The sequence below is a fragment of the Babylonia areolata genome, chromosome 5, assembly GCF_041734735.1.
Source record: "Babylonia areolata isolate BAREFJ2019XMU chromosome 5, ASM4173473v1, whole genome shotgun sequence".
Lineage (NCBI taxonomy): Eukaryota > Metazoa > Mollusca > Gastropoda > Neogastropoda > Buccinidae > Babylonia > Babylonia areolata.
Genome location: NC_134880.1, coordinates 49,920,880 through 49,939,115, shown reverse-complemented (window position 1 = coordinate 49,939,115; position 18,236 = coordinate 49,920,880). Strand labels below are relative to the sequence as shown.

The 18,236-nt window shown below is 40.0% G+C and overlaps 1 protein-coding gene across 1 annotated transcript in view; it reads right to left on the bottom strand.

Moving 5' to 3' along the window:
- The window catches only part of LOC143282136 (ATP-binding cassette sub-family C member 4-like), a 49,806-nt gene extending 31,805 nt beyond the window's left edge, over positions 1-18,001 (bottom strand). The window contains exons 1-7 of the mRNA XM_076587664.1: positions 16,335-18,001; positions 10,373-10,483; positions 9,440-9,560; positions 6,322-6,627; positions 3,926-4,089; positions 3,175-3,300; positions 74-323 (exon numbers count right to left, since the gene is read on the bottom strand). Coding sequence (XP_076443779.1) covers positions 74-323; positions 3,175-3,300; positions 3,926-4,089; positions 6,322-6,627; positions 9,440-9,560; positions 10,373-10,483; positions 16,335-16,402 — 1,146 coding nt within the window. The 5' untranslated portion in view covers positions 16,403-18,001. The remainder of the gene's footprint in view (positions 1-73; positions 324-3,174; positions 3,301-3,925; positions 4,090-6,321; positions 6,628-9,439; positions 9,561-10,372; positions 10,484-16,334) is intronic.
- Positions 18,002-18,236: the final 235 nt, after the last annotated feature.

Below are 18,236 nucleotides of genomic sequence, written 5' to 3'. Positions count from 1 at the left end.
CACACCAACATGTCAAACCATCCACACTTGCACCCCCCATACCCCCACCCACCCACAAAACTTTCCAACCGACCTGGATGTTGGACAGGGTGGACTGCATGACCAGCCAGTCTCTGAGGGCCGACACCGGGAAGCGGTGCAGACACCACACCAACACGTCCAGCAGGGCCAGACTGGTGAACACCGCCCGCACCGACACCGCCCCCCGTGAGTCCACCGCCACCATCACCACCACCAGCAGCATTAGACGACACGCTGCTCCCAGCAACCACCACAGGAAGCCCTGGGTTGCTGCCTGACCTCTCACCCCGCACAGCTCTTTGCTGCAAAGTAAGTTTAATTGTCCTCACTTACCTTATGTTTCAAATTATATGCGTATGTTTGTGTGGGAATGTTTGAGTGAATGTATTTAGTGCTTTTGTAAAGTGCATTGATGGAGTCTCCCATCAAGTGCATTTGAGCTTCAAGAATATGCGCTATAGCAAGATGTCTCAATGGATAAATAAAATGAATAAGTTTTTGTGCATGACGAAAAGCTGCTAAAGGAAAAAAGTACAGTGTGTACAAACATAAGAATAACAGAAAATATAGTATTATTTGGTATAGCGGAAAATATGCACAGAGTCCGTGTTTAACTTTTTAATACTCATTGGTAAAATGTATATTTACAGGTGCAAAATGGAAAAGAGCACACCAAACATGCCTTCTTTTAAAAGCTACCTTTTTTTGCGATACAATATTGAAGAACATAACGCAAGAATGGCATGGACATTAAATGACTTTAAAATAAAATGGTTACCCTACATGACAATAATTCAAGAATCTGCCCATAACTGTCACAATTAAGGTAAAAATGTTTATAAACCCGATCAGGAAATAAGTTAAATATTTTGACGGTTGTCTGTATGGGTGAAATAATCACCTGTCGTTAGCATTTTTGTTTTCACTTGATTGGCTTGTGTGTGTGTGTGTGTGTGTGTGTGTGTTGTGACACAATGTTTGTTTTTTTTGTTTTTTGGTTTTTTTGGTTTTTTGTTGTTGTTGTTTTTTCCTAGTACTAGTATTAGTGCACTCGTTAAGATATATGCAAATGAGACATTTTGAGTGGCATGAATATCTTATCTCATATTTGATGACGTATAAACATGATACATCTATATATACACTGACTCACATTTGTATTGCCTGGAATACTTTACATGTGTCATTATATTTTACTTTCATTGTGTTTTCATCTGTTTCGTCATTTTCCCCCTTTCTTTTACATGTATTTGTGTCAATTGTCTATGTTATAAAAATGGAAATAAAAAACATGTTTAAAAAAGAAAAGAAAAGTTTTTGTGTATGAATGACACCACTGTTGTGTCAAATCTGTTAACCATGTGCACAGTAAGTTTTCTGTGCATGAGTGAGACCGTAGTTTTGTCAGATCTGCTTTCCATGTGCGCAGTAAGTTTTTGTGCATGAATGAGAGAGACCACAGTTGTGTCAAATCTGCTTTCCAAGGTTTTCTTTTTTTCAGGTTTTAAGTGACACATTAACTGTGCTGCTAGCCCTATCAAGGCCCCATGCAGTCAATTGGGCTTTAAGAAGCAATTATAATAATAACAAGAGAGGCAAGGCCTTCAAGACTCACTTGTGATAAATTAAGTCCCCTAGCATTAATTACAGAGTAATTTCCCTTTTTTACTATCTGCACCAAAACGTTTGCAAAATAAATAAAAATTCCATGCTTAGCAAAAGAAGTTCCTGTTTGAACAAAAAATGATAATAATGACTCCTCTTGTTGTTGTGTCAGAATAAGAGGTCAAAGTGCCAAGTTTCGAGAATACAAAAAATATAAATATAACAGTAAATACAGTTTGCATATAATTAGGCTTCTTTTTTTAATTTTTTTGTGCCCATCCTAGAGGTGCCCTATTGTTTTAAACAAGATGACTGGAAAGAACTGAATTTTTCCTATTTTTATGCCAAATTTGGTGTCAACTGACAAAGTATTTGCAGAGAAAATGTCAATGTTAAAGTTTACCACGGACACACAGACACACACACACACACAGACAACCGAACACCGGGTTAAAACATAGACTCACTTTGTTTACACAAGTGAGTCAATAATGATGTTGATAATAGGGAGGGGTTGCAGGCCCACTTTTGTTGTGGACCTTTCGATGCTTGCAGAGTGAGAATTAGGTCATATGACATGTTTGAGGAGCCCACCACCATAACTAGCTTTTCTGAGTTTGCAGTGCCTGTGTTCAGACAAATTTTTGGCAGAGTTTATAAATGGATCAGTTCGATTACGTAGTGGCAGAAATGTGACAAGAAACACACTCAAAGTAAACACAGAAAACTGAAGCAAATAATGGGTATAATTAAAAAACCGAATATATCTTGTAAACTTGCAAAAACAGTCACCGAAAATGCTCAAAATCCTTTTGTCAGAACAGTGATTTCTATGTCAAAATTTTAGCCTTTCGCTGAGCAGAAATTATCAGGAAATGGATATGCGCATGCGCACACAGTTCTTGCTAAAAATTACCATGGAACCTCCATGAAAATCAGACGAAAGTGGGTCTGCAAACCCTCCCTACTGTACACATATTTCTTTCAAGGATATGTTTAAGGGGTGTAATAGGTTCTGTGTATCTGTGTATGAGTGTGGATCACAAATCTTGATCAGAGTTCGTTTCACAGAAGCATTAATAGATACAGTGATTGGTAAGCCAAGGGGGCCTAACTCTCTTCTCATTCAGGGGATGTTACTAACACATACAACAGATTTGAGAATATGGTTTCTCGTCAAATAATTAACATCTGGATATATGCTATGGGGGGTTGGGGGGGGTGGGGGGGGGGGGGATTTCACAGACTGGTCTGTGTGACCCATTCTGCATTCATTATCAGTTGTTTTGCTTGTCAGATTAACAACTTCCCTGTTACAAAGTCCATTAAGCAATTTTCTGTAATTGTATGCAGATAATTTTTTTCAAAATTTATCCACCCCACTCCCTCATATGCCTGGTTTCCCCGAACACACCATTCACCCACATCCTACCTCTTCTAAACAATAATACTCAAATGTATACATTAATACTCTAACAAAATGTCTTCAATCACTGATACGAATGATGGGACAATAAACAAAATTCCTCCTCCTCCTGTGTGACCCACCTTCTGAGGGAGGTGATGTGAGCCGTGAGGGAGGTCTCCAGACAACAGATTTTGATCTGTGTCATCACAGACAGCACACGACTGGTTATCTGCCAACGCTGCTCTCTCCACGTCTGGGTCCTCTCCCTGAAATAATAACATTAATAATAATAATAACAATATATGAAAACAAAAACACTTGAAACCAGAAAAAAACAATCCTTGGTAAATAGTTGACACTGTGCATAAAATAGGCTTAGCATTGAAAGGGTTAAGACCATGCACATCCACTGATGTAGGCATCAAACAATCAACACACCAGTCTAAATAAATATATGATATATACTGTTCAGTTACCTACTGTCTCACAAAAATCTCTATCTGACGGAACAAAGCACACTGAATATCCAGCACCATAAACTGTGATCATTGAAAATGCATTTAGTGAAACCACATCTATTTATGTTTCATGATGCAAGCTTGTACTTTGGAGCACACGTGGCTAAATTTTAAATAAATCATCTACACTGTGCATACACTAAGTACTGGTAGTAACATTTATTGACTCTCCTCCTTTGAACAACAAACAGTACATGTGTGTGTGTGTGTGTGTGTGTGTGTGTGTGTGTGTCTGTGTGTGTGTGTGTGTGTGTGTCTGTGCGCGTGCATGTGTGTGTATGTCCGTGTGTGTTTATGCGTGCGTGTGTGTGAGTATGAGTGTGCAAGCGCGTGCTTGTGTGCATGCATGTATACACATGTGTGTGCGTCTCACCTGATCTTGACAACAGCCACCTCCAGAACAGTATGAAGCAGGACCACAGCTACAACCATGGCCAGGCACACCAGACCTGCTGTCCCCACTTCTCGGTACAGCAGGTATGTAACGACGGCCACCTCTATGGGGCCTACCCACAGGTAGTGAACGTTCTCCACCGCCTGACACACAGCATCAGTTACAGTTTCACCACTGCATTCAGACAAGTCCGTATATGCTGCACGTCTGCTAGACAGATGCCTGTCCAGAAATGTAACCAAATCCAATTAGTCAGGCCTTAAGTGCAAGCACACACACACATGTGTATATATATTATTATATATATGTGTGTGTGTGTGTGTGTGTGTGTGTGTGTGTGTGTGTGTGTGTGTGTGTGTGTGTGTGTGTGTGTGTGTGTGTGTGTGTGTGTGTGTGTGTGTATTGGTATATCTATCAAAGAGGATTTTTTCTGCAGAATTTTTACCAGAAGAGAACTCTTTAAGGTGCCATGGGTTCTTTTTCAGCGCACAAAGTGTGTGCTGCAATTGGGAGCAAGGTTCATTGTCTCATCCGAATGACTAGACCTTCCATTTGTTTTTCCAGTAAAAACATGGAAGAAAAGGCAATTCAAACCCAGACTCTAACGGAAACTGCACTGGCAGATAAATGTGTTGACCTCTCTGCCACCTTCCTCCCCGAGCATCTGTGACTTGGATAGGGCTGGCAGCCTGTGTATGCTTGTGTGTGTGTGTGTGTGTGTGTGTGTGTGTGTGTGTGTGTGTGTGTGTGTGTGTGTTGTGCAAAACAGCTGCAGCATAACAGCAATCGTCAGTGCCCTTTAACTTTTGGTCTTTTTCACTTTTGTTTACAATTTTGATTGCGCACCATGTAACAAGTTGCGTCTTAAGTTAAACCTTTTTTTTTTTTTTTAACCTGACCTTTCAGCACACAAAGAGTACACTGGAAACCATTGATGCTGCCAGGGCCAAGGAGTTTCAAAGGTTTGAAACAATGGCTTGAAAAAAATACTTCTATGTGAAAATGATTCGAAAATGATTCAGTCCTTCAGACTATAATCAGAGTCTTACTTTTACCAGCTGATAATATGCCAGAACTACAACCTAAAACAATCCTTCCAAAAACACAATAACGAAAATACATGTATTCTGTCACAACAGTTACGTGTTGGAAAATCTGAATTTTACTTTAATCTAAGGCGTGCATTACAATCTGAAGTGCCTTGTAGTTCATTAAATACAGTAGTGGTACTTAGCTACAGTAAGAGGCAGACAGACAGATTCTACTTGGCTACAGTAAAAGACAGACAAGACAGACAGATTCTACTTGGCTACAGTAAGAGGAGACAGATTCTACTTGGCTACAGTAAAAGACAGACAAGACAGACAGATTCTACTTGTTCTACTTGGCTATAGTAAGAGACAGACAAGACAGACAGATTCTTCTTGGCTACAGTAAAAGACAGACAAAACAGACCGATTCTACTTGTTCTACTTGGCTATAGTAAGAGACAGACAAGACAGACAGATCCTACTTGGCTACAGTAAAAGACAGACAAGACAGACAGACAGACAGATTCTACTTGGCTACAGTAAGAGGAGACAGACAGACAGATTCTACTTGGCTACAGTAAAAGACAGACAGACAGATTCTACTTGGCTACAGTAAAAGACAGATAAGACAGACAGACAGATTCTGCCTGGCTACAGTAAGAGACAGACAGACAGATTCTACCTGGCTACAGTAAGAGACAGACAAGACAGATAGACAGACAGATTCTACTTGGCTACAGTAAGAGGAGGCAGACAGACAGATTCTACTTGGCTACAGTAAAAGACAGACAGATAAGACAGAGACAGATTCTACTTGGCTACAGTAAGAGACAGACAGACAGATTCTACTTGGCTACAGTAAGAGACAGACAGACAGATTCTACTTGGCTACAGTAAGAGGAGACTGACAGACAGATTCTACTTGGCTACAGTAAGAGGAGACTGACAGACAGATTCTACTTGGCTACAGTAAGAGACACACAGATTCTACTTGGCTACAGTAAGAGACACACAGATTCTACTTGGCTACAGTAAGAGACAGACAAGACAGACAGATTCTACTTGGCTACAGTAAGAGACAGACAGACAGATTCTACTTGGCTACAGTAAAAGACAGACAAGACAGACAGATTCTACTTGGCTACAGTAAGAGACACACAGATTCTACTTGGCTACAGTAAGAGACACACAGATTCTACTTGGCTACAGTAAGAGACAGACAAGACAGACAGATTCTACTTGGCTACAGTAAAGACATACCAGACAGACAGACAGATTCCACAGAATGATTCCACTCAGCTACAGCAAGAGGAGACAGACAGACGGACAGATTCACGGCCTCACCCCAGTGAGCACATCAGGGCAGCTGGAGAACAGATCCAGCACGGTGGAGGCCGAGGTCAGCAGAGCGGCCTCACTGCTGAGGGCCATCACCTTGCGGTACAGCAAGGCTTCCAGGGCAGTCTTCATCCTGAGGGCCGCACGATGCGAGAGGAACATGTAGGCCAGGCACAGCACGGCATGCAGCAAGATCACACAGGCCAGCGCCAGGCCGTGCAGGTACAGATCCGTGGCCGCCAGGCCCGCTTCCCCGCCGACATGACCCAGGATGACCCCCAACACCACTGGCTGACATACCCTGGTGGCTTCCTGGTCACAAACACAAAGTTAAAGGTTAAAGGTCATCACAGCTATCGTGGCAGTGAATTCATAGCCACTGTGTCTAGGGCTAAGCATATGAAGGTGAGGCCCAATCCTCTCCTTCCGCCGTTTTAACATTCTCTAACTGAAGTCAGGTATCCATCTATACCAGGGTGGATTGTGGAAAATCGGAGTTAAGTATTCTAACCCAAGGACACAACACCATGTCGAAATCCTGGTCAACGGTGAACACTGGATCGTAAGTCCTATCCCTAACCGATTCTGCCACACCATGAAAACTAAGTTCCAATAAACAGTGAGTCAGTGAGAGAATAATAATACTAATAACAAAGTATTTATACAGTGCTGAATCTTGCGCAGGGAAAATAAAAGTGATTACACACCAGTCATTCACACTCAAGTGATCAAGTAAGCAAGTGAGTGAGTGAAACTGAGTGCATATGAGTTTAGAGTTTGAAAGAGAGAGTGAGTGTAAGTACGGACATATTTGTGCGAGTCCATCAATAAATTGTGACTGACTGAATGACTAAGCCTGCAAGTGAATAACTGAGAGAGTGACTGAATGAAAAAGCCAATGAGTGAGTTTGTGAATGAATAAGCAACAGCATGGAAGACAAGAATGTGAAAGATTATGAAATTTAGAAAATGGCAGAATGACAACTGGTACGGACACATTTGTGTGTATGCATCAGTATACCTGGAGGGTGATGCCTCGTACACGTTTGTCTTCCACATTATTTACACTGTTATTTTCATTAAGCACTTCATATCACAGCAGCTGTAGATTCTTTGAAGCACTGCAACATTTAACGTGAAATCAAGTGTGTTTTGACAGCTGCCAAGATGATGTGGAGGAAACACACACACACACGCGCACACACACACACATACCCCTACACAGAGAGAGACTGGCCACAGTGTCTGAGAGAGACTGACCACAGGGACTGACCAGAAATTAAACATTATGAAAGACTTAGCACATTGCAGTATTTACACAGGCTTCCAGTAGAAGAGTAAAAGTTAGACTAGAGAAAAAGCAACACACACACACACAGAGTGAAGGTTATGAAGTATATCAAAACTCAACAAAAATTGTCTGATCACAAAAACATCATCACAAACAACAGTAACTAATTGACTTAATTCCTTCCTCACTCAGCAACATGACCTATTTCCTACTTTCTGAATGACACCAGCTCACCAAGCTGCATGTTTATCGTCTCCACTCCACTCATGGCAATGACACACTTGACATAGTTGCTTATAGCCCAGCCAACCACTTGACATTGTTGCTTATAGCCCTGGGCCACATCAGGATTGCCCGACTAAAGTAAAACTTGACTAAAGTAAAACTTCAACCGCGTCTGACACAAAATTAGGTCACAAAAAACAACTGCAAATCCACACAGTTCATGGCATATCATTTTGATATTAAGCACTTTAATGCAAATAAGATTAGGCTGTGTTGAAGACATCAGCCAATTCATTTAATTTATCATCCTCAGATGAAAAAAAAAAAGAAAAAAAAAAAAAGGATACAGAATACTTCAAATCCACACACACACACACACCAAAAGTACCGAATGAAGCTGTCACACACTCCTGACTGCCCATGTAAGACAGGCCCACAAACCCCGGAGCACATCCTGCAGTCCTGCCCCCTGTATCAAGATGCACGGATGCAGCAGTGGCCCTACGGAGCCACACTGGCAGAAAAGCTCTGGGGCACCAAAGAAGACCTCATCAAGACCACCACCTTCATTTCCAGCATAGGACTGCAAGTCTGAGACCATGATCACGGGGAACGCAGAAGAAGAAGAAGAAGACACACCAAAAAAAGCCATACAGGCAAATAACTGTGCAGAATGGACAGCTGTTGTCCATCCCAGTGTTTACAGTATCACTACCTATTTGTGAAAGCAAAACCGTGCAGATAATACATCACAGACAGCGGAAAGTAGAGAAAATAGTGTCAAGGTTTGGTGGAAAAAAAAAAGAAGGGGGATGGACTGGGAAGGCAAAAAAGAAGCAGATAACAGTGAATGAAGAAAAAAAGGCAGAAACAAAAAGAGCAACAGAAACCAGGTAATTTCTTGCACATAATTTCCAGAGTACAAAGTTGCTATATATACTGACAGAACCCCAGCATCCCATAGGGAGAGCAATGAGTGATGGCCTTCAGGTAACGTGTCTGCCTAGGACGTGATAGAATCGTAGTGCACCGGTTCAAATCCCACACCTGCCAGTATTTTCTCCCCCTCCACAAGACCCTGAATGGTGTCCTGGATGCCAGTCATTCCCATGAGATGATAAGCCAAGGTCCCATATGTGGCATGCACTTAGTGCACATAAAAGAACACACATCAACAGAATGGTTGTCCCTGGCAAAATTCTGTATAAAAATCCACTTTTACTGGAAAACAAATGTACTTGCAGGCAGACAAAAAAAGAAAAAAAATCAAAAAAAAAAAATCATGGCATTCTCACTGTAGCGATGCATTCTTCCTGTGGAGAGCAGCCAAAATTTCACTATGATAAGATAAAAAAAAAAAAAAAGTAATAGTACAGTGCAATACAATGACAAAAGTGTAACACAGTACAGTAAAATACAATCACAAAAGTGTAACACAGTATAGTGCAATACAATCACAAAAAAGTAACACAGTATAGTGCAATACAATCACAAAAAAGTAACACAGTGTAGTGCAATACAATCACAAAAAAGTAACACAGTGCAGTGCAACACAATCACAAAAGAGTAACACGACACAGCACAACACAGTCACACTGAGAGGCTTACAGCCAAGAACAGGATGAGGCCTGGCAGGGTCCACTGCAGAAGGAACGTTGACAGAAGCAGGGCTTTCCTCAGGTCAGCGTTCCCTCCCTCTGAAAACTGCTGCACCTCTTTCTTCCACGATCTGAAACCATACAAGTCAACTCAAACCATGTTGCTTACAGCTTGCTTGGTTAAAAAAACAACAACAAAAAAACCAAAAACAAAACAAAACAAAACAAAACAAAAAAGAGGTTGGTCAGAACCCTTCATGCGTATATATACAAATGGAAAAGATCAAATACACATGTTAAAGATCTTGAAATCCATGTAAGCAATAGGTGGGTTATGGAAACGAGAACTTACCCAGCATGCACACCCCCCAAAAACAGAGTATGGCTGCCTAAATAGCAGGGTAAATCAGTCAAACATGTAAAAGCCCAATTGTAAGTGTAGATATGAGTGAATGAGTAAGATGCAGCACACAAATGCATAAGTCCTATTTCTAAACAAATGCGAACATTTGTTTAAACTTGTCTGTGTGCTTGTGTGGGTGGGGAGGGGGGGATGCTTGTGTACATTTTACTTGTTTATAGGATGTATTTGCTGGTAGTTTTTATTACCTTGTTTGTGTGTGTGTGTGTGTGTGTGTGTGTGTGTGTTTAATTAAATATACACAATTTATTTGCAGGATGCTTTTCATTTGTATACACTGTTGTGCAATACCTAATGGTCTTAACAGGCACACACATACATGTCTGTGTGTGGTTTGTTTTAGTCTATTGTCATCTGTATGTTCTTATGTGAATAGTTTTAATGTCTTTTATGGTGCACATGTTCATTTTATGTTGGTGTCTACAACGAGCCTGTGATTGCACACTTTAATTTCCATGTGGATCAATGAAGCGTTTTTAAATTGATTTGAACTGAATTGAACCAATACAACAGAGCACCCACCCATCAAGTCTCCTTTCCAAAAGATCTGCTTCTTCCGAGGCTGAAACATCGTACTGGTCACTGGTCTCCGCTACAGCCTGGGGGGACTTGGTGAAGAAAGGGTTCAGCCACCTGTTCCATTAACACCCGTGACTTGAGTAGAATGCTTCAACAAACTGGCAGTCCTGCAGGTAGTTTTGTTCACACTCACTCCCTTTTTTTGTTTTCGCATGAAACAAAATAAAAGCTGAACAAAAATAAAACTAAAGTGTTCCATATCTATCTATCTATAAGTACACATATACATTTTAGGAATAAGACTGATTTAAAAAAAAACAAAAAAACAAGCTAGAACTGACCCAAATTTTCAGATTTTTTGCCTTGCTCAATGGGAGAAAATGATGTACAGAAATGATGTCATTCTCACCCTAACCTCTTCGCCCTAACTGAAATGAGTAAACCTCATTATAAAATACAAGCACGTTAAAATGTGTGAAATTAGAATACGCACTCACTCAAACAGCTGTTGACATCAATCTTTAGGTTAAAATCATGCACCTGTTCCACAGGATGAAGATTATAAAATCATTGCTGCATGTGCAACAGACACTCGAAATTTTTCAGTCCTAACCCTCCACAACAGCACACATACACACATAATACATATGTATAGATGTGTGTGTATATAATATATATACATATATATTTTTATATATAGATATATTTTTTTTTTAGTCTCATAGTTTACCTATCCACCAGTCTCTGTTGGTCTGTCTGTGTCTCACACATGCACACACAGATGTGCACACACACACACACACGTGTGCAGCACACAAACGCATGCATTACAACTGTGTTTGAAAGCAATTATATATATATATAGACAAAGAAAGAAAATGCATGACCTTGGTCTTCCCTATAATAAAAACGAAACATTTTACAACTGCAAATCTTATATTGGCCCTTCTTTTATTGTTCCCTTTCTCCCTCTCCCTGCCTCCCATCCCCTCCCTTTCGACACACGCATCTAACTCTTCTATTGTCCGTTCCACCTTCTTCCCCTCCTCTCCCCCCCCCCCCGCCCCCCCACACCCCCTGCCCATCCCTTACTGACACACACACACTCACCTCACATCTCTACTGAAGTATTGTCCTATTTCAGTCAACAATCAGACAGTTTTCTGACATAATAAAACCCTTCCATACCTAATCAAGCCTCCTTGTCTTACACTTTGTTTGAATTCCGCATTCGCTCTTTTTGTCTGTCCTCTGCTTCCCAAAGGCACAAGCATTCTTGATCCTACATCATCTTGTCAGACTGTGATTTTGTTTTGGTCTTTTGATGATCTGAATGCATAACTGATGAACATCAATCGTCAATCACTATCTCAGGAAGTAGACGAAGGACAATGTTGCCACAGAGATAAATGTCTGAACATTTTTTCCTGGAAACAATTAACTGTCAAAAAACACTTTAATTTCTTTTAAGCAGTTATCAAGAAGAAGATTCAATCACTTCATTAAATGACTGTACAACAGAAAAAAAAAAAAAAAGCAACATCATTCTTGCAAGTTCCACTCACAAAAATTTTTAATTTCGAAGAATAAAGACAAATGAATCAAACCATGTTTCATGTCCCCCCCCCCCCCCCCCCCCCAACCACCTCCCCGCCCCCACTTCTGTTTAGTACCCCTCCCCCACCCTATCTGCCAGCTGGTAAGCAGTTTCCTAGAAGGCTAGGGCTGTGCTAGTTGGGTGTATTCCCAGGGACGGCAACATTAGCCAGATTGGCCCAGCTGGAGATGCGAACATACCAGTGGACTGTGCCCCATCTCCCCTATCAGTTAGTAGCACATCTCTCAGTAGCCCAGCTGAACTGCGCCCAACAGCAACCTCCCACAACATGACAGTTTTCATCAACATACTGATGTTGGTCATCAAGTGGAAGGAAAAGAAGAAGTACATGTACTCAAGCCAAAAGACAATTTTATGTGAACTTACACTACAGACAATAAAGTTGTATCATATCATATGCATGTACACACACACACACACACACACACACAGAGAGAGAGAGAGAGAGAGAGAGAGAGAGAGAGAGAGAAGAGATGGGTGAATGTATGATAAAAATATAAATAAGAAGAAAAAGTTTCACACTGCAACTTGTGTGAACAAAGGTGTTGTTTTTTTCAAAGCTTAATACAAAGGAACATTTAGTAAACTTAAAGAAAAAAAGTAAGTCCTGCTGCAGGGGTATAGATCTGCTAAACATCTCATACTTCAATTACAACTGAACCCAATGACAAAACAACAGGAGAGGAATCAGCAGATATCATTTTATAAACAATAATAATAGACATTCTATCCCGTTCTTTCTCTCACCCCCCCCCCCCCAACCCCTCCCTCTCTCTCTCTTCCTCCTTCTCTTAAATTTATCCTTCTTTAAAACCTTCTTTGCTCAATTAATTTCACTGTGGCAGAAGGGTTGCTTTCTTCAGCACTTGCCCAATATTCATAATCATTTTATGTGAGCATGGCAAATAAAATTCCTTTGTCAAGTGTCCTCTGTTATCAAAATTTTTTAAAGTGTCCCTGATAGCATGAAACACGTCTGATATTATCATATATAAAAAATGAATGCCTCCATGCTTGTTGTCCTAATCTATACTATAGAGTGTTTCGTTGCTCAAATCTTGTTGTTCAATGATAATCGACATTACATTGCAGGGAGAATATAGGAGAGACCAGTGCTGTATGTAACTGAAACCTCCCACCCACTGTGAAATGCAGCAAAAGAAGAAATAGGAGCAGAAGAAGCCTACAATATAATGTAGCACAGGCACCTGAAATCAGTAATAAAAAACCAACAACAACAAAACAGTACAGTCTAAGACCTCTTCAACAGAACAATACAATAAGTAAAAAGATAATGCCACGATTTAAAAAAAACAAAACCAACCAGAAGTGAATAATGCCTTGTTCTATTGGCTATTTTCTGCTGCAATATGGATGAATGAATGAATGAACGACATGGATATTTACATAGCGCCTATCCTCAGTCAGAGACCAACCTCTAAGCGCTTTATGAACTCAAGGACATTTGCACAACGGATAAAGAAAAAAGCAATGATGATGCAATGCTCTGCACACTGATAGTGATACAGATTACAATTTAAAAGGACGTGTTGTTTGACCTGTTTTTAGCTATTTCTAATCTGGACACCTGAAAGTGTGTGAGAGTGTGTGCACCCGTCGTGCCCACATGCATACACACATAAGTGTATATAATACACTATCTGGTATGTGCTTGAGTGTGTGCACATATGTATACATGTGCCAATGTCCACAGATTAAATTATATACACAATGCAGATGTGACTGAATCTCCACACCTTCGTTCTCCTCTCGTTGCAAGCGCCTGTGGTATGACATGGAGAATTGTGACCCAAGTGTGGGTGACAAATCTCAGGGAGACAGGTGAGGACACAGGTAGAGGGTATCACATAATTCACCTTGAAGCCGCTGCTATTACTACCAGTGCCATTACACTGCCTGTAGCACGTAAAAGGGAAAGAGTACATTGCTGTCAACTACAGTTTCAACAAGGCATGTGTGTACATGAATTGCATTCAGACTGTGACTGTGTGCAAGACAATTGTAGAACACACAACAACCAGACCATACACATGGTTCCAAGACAGCTGTTCAATACATCATTGTTTACTTACTTCTTTTTTTGTTTGTTTGTTTTAATGTGCAAACACTTTTTCACAATCTGCTTTAACAATCCATTTCAGTCACTCAAGCAAATATAAAGATCATTTTCAATTAACTTCAATCACTCAAAGATACTCAAAAATATAGGCTAAGTCATGAAATGGAATGTATACCAACCACGTCTCAGACAGACATTTATGAAGCTGATCTTTTTTGCTTACACACACATGCACATACGCAGGCACACACACACACACACACACACACACACGTGCGCACACATACACACAATCTACCTTTAAGCACATATCTTTTTTGTTTTTTTTGTTTTTTGCACATATCTGTCATCAAATCCCAGGGACCTCCTATTCAAGGTGCTGACAAGTGAAATAATGGGGCTGAATGGCACAGACACCTTCCTACCTCTCTGTTTCACCAGGCAATGATATCACTCTCAGTGTGTCATATGCGATTATGTGTGTGTGTGTGTGTGTGTGTGTGTACGTGTGTGTGTGTGTGTGTGTGTGTGTGTACTTGTGTGTATGTATGCCTGCATCTACATGTGCACATGTGAAACTGTGTATGTCTGCCCATATAAATCAGAGTTATATCCACATGTATGTGCACATGTGCATCACTGCATGTGTGTGTGTGTCTTGTGCATGTGAGTGTGTGTCCATGTGTGTACTGTTTGTGATATCTATCATTAAGCAAGAATGATCAGAGCTATGGTCGATGTAAATTATCATGGAAGTTTTATTTTAGTACATTATTAGTCCTTGCTGCTAGCAATATCAAGGCTGCATTATCAAACAACTCATTTCGATCAAATAAAATAAACAATACATATACGCATAATATATCCAATGAGCACGGTGTTAAAAATGTGAAATCTTCCATATAACCCAAACTTTACAAAAAAATTTTTGGTACCCTTGTAGAGACAGTTCTTATCTTTCAAAAGACTGTTTTACAATCCAGCATAACTGGCATTTTTCAAAGAAAACTTTTGGAACTTTTATTTTAGCAGGCATTGAAAAAGCAAAAACAAATAAATGAACAAACAATACACAGAAAAAAAGAAGAAAAAGAAATGAGAAAATGAAAACTATAGATCTACTTTAAGTTAACACACACTAACACACACACATATGGCACACACAAACCCAAACAAGCACTCACTCACAGACAAACCTACAAAGAACAAATTAAAAATACACTCATATGTATATATTTATCTGGCAAGAAGCTGATAATTAGTGATGTTCTGAAGACAAAATGCAACATATTGTTATAAAATAAATAATAATTTTGGTTTTGTACATTGAGGCAAAACAAGCAAAAAGCATTTAATAATACTGAGAACAACTCTATCAATAATTTGTAACTATCAATAATTTGCAACTTTGTTCGGAGCAAGGTGGAAGAATACTTAAGACACTTATCTGGCAATACAGTGTCCGAGAGAGTCTGGATTTGATTCCTGCTCTCTCCCTTTCTTACATGTTTGACTGGAAAGTCAAATTGAGCATTTATTCATTCAGATGAGACAAACTGAGGCCATGAATGCAGCATGCACTTGGCGCACTGGAAAGAACCCATGGCAACAAAAGTGTTGTCCTTTGGAAGAAATTTGTGGATGAAATCCACTCTGATAGGCACACATATGCATGCAGTGCACTCAAGGTCTGACAAATACTTGGGGTTATGCAGCTGTCAGGCATCTGCAGAGCAAATGCAGTGCGGTGTTTTTATATAGAGATATGTGGGAATGCAGTCCCACACATCCTTTAAAAACTGAAACTTTCATTTTTCCACAGCATTACAGCAATACATTTTCCAGTGTTTTTCTTTGTAAAATATATTCAATTCTAATGACTTGTCAATCACACTCAGTGCAATCGTTTTGGTAGAAACCAGTCTCCGTCTTTTTATGTTCCTTATTCCATCTATGAGCACTTCCTGTTGTCAACAAAATAATAAACGTTTTCATCCACACTAATCCACTGCGGTTTTGCCAAACCTTTGGATGTGAGTAAAAACAAAACTGCGTTATTCTGCCCCTCGTCTCAGATTTATGTAGCTTTTGTGGTTCTCTTGTCCTGTTCATGGGTGTACGTATAAAAGACAGATCATTCTAATTTCTATATTCTGCAGTCACCTAAGTGAAACTCGATCTCTTCCAAAATCGATCACACCAAGTTCAACAGAAGTAAGAATGCTTCGGTGAAACTAGAAAAGCTTACAGAACACATACAAACTTACCAAAACGTTAACTTTGATAAGAAATTGGCCTGATCATACAGGCATGTTTTCCTGCGTTCCTTGGACATGGTTCACCAGCGACGTTGTTTCGCCAAGTTCAACGCGAAGCAGACGACACGGTCACTGCTACATCACATTCTGTCACACCGTTCCCCCAAATGTGCAGCCAGATGCAAAGTGAAAGTCCTTTGTCCGAAACTCCATGAAATGAACAATCAAAGCTCTGTTTGTCTTTCTCTGCGTTGAAAATAACTTTATTCTTTTAATATTTGCTTGTTCTGATTCCGTCTTGGTAAAAGATGATGCCAGTTGACACAGCAACACGACAATTGAGTGGCAGTAGCTCATGCCGCCAAGGCGGAAGTTGAGTCCGGGAGTGCAGGAGAAAGGTGGTTGAGCCACCACAATGCTACTGTTCACTTCGCGGAAAAACGCCAAATGAGAATTTACCTGAATTTTCATTCATGCCGTTGGTCCCAACAACTGAGCTTCAAGATCTCGATGGTTCCAACACATTCTGTTTGTGTGCAAAGCCGGTGTAGAAGTTACAACTGATCAGAATAAATTTCAGCGTTGCATACAAATCTATTTGCCAAAGTGTTGGCTAAGGTTTCAAGTTTCAGTTTCGAAGAGGTATTAAAGCTTACGAACTAGACTTTCTGGGCATTTTGGTTCTTCTGCTCCCACGGAATACCATCGATCCAGCTCCTACGTTCTGTTTTTTGTGTATGTTTTTTTCTGTAACACACACACATACGCACGCACATCACACACACACACACACACACACACAGTGGCCCACACACATGGGCATGTCCAACAGTGTCGGTGCGTTTATCAATTACGTGTATCCACAATTGTATGATGTATGAAAAGTATCAATGATTTTAAAGATAATATGGACTTCAAACTTATGATTTAAGTGTGTTTTTTGTTGTTGTTATTGTGTCCTTTTTTTTAATTATAGATCGAGTTATTAAGTGTAGGTTAAGCAAAAGCATTATTTTGGTTGATGCGGAAATCGGACAACAGTAAGCTTATCTGGGAAGGGTGCAAGCATTCGTTGCTACTGTTTATTATCCATGCCCTCACAGGTACCAAGGGATGACTTTATTCTTTCTTTAGGCAAACAAAATGCATACAGTTGTTGAATGTAAATGCTTTGCATCACTGCAGATGACAGAGCTGAAGACCTTTATATCGATACTAATTCATCACAATTTATAGCATTCACCTTTTTGTTTTTGTTTCAACAGGTGCATCCCTGCAAAAGCAAGCAAAATGATGTAGCTTGCATTGATCTTTTAAGTTAACCCATGGGCACTTGAGACTGATTCTAATTTAGATGATGACTGTATTGGATTTGGAGCTGGTATGTTGACATGTCAGGACAATTGGCTGGTGAAAACTGTTGATATTTCAAATTGTGAGTTTTTGTTTTCTTTCTGTTTCTTTTCATTGAAGACAACTTGGTGAAAAAAACAACAACACATAAATAGTTCTGTTTTTATTCAATATGCCATTTGAACTTTCCTTTTTTTTGACTGTGTTTTATCATATATTTTTTATTGTTGGGGTGTGGGGGCATGGTGCTGTTGGTGTGTTGCTACATCTTGCTTTCTGAAATACCTTTACTAATTAACCGTATTCAGCTATTGACTAATGGAACACTTTAACCTGATAAATTGTGTGCAACATTGGATACTTTCACGGTGTTGTTAACAGATGCATGTGTATTTTGGAAAGTGCATAATTATACTGTGATGTTGTAAAATGCTGTTGTCATGTGAGAGAGAGAGAGAGAGTGTGTGTGTGTGTGTAAGAGGGTTGCAGTTCTGTGTGTCTGTCTTTGAACTGGATGCTGAAGGACAGATGACAGACAGGATGCTCAAGTGTAAAACC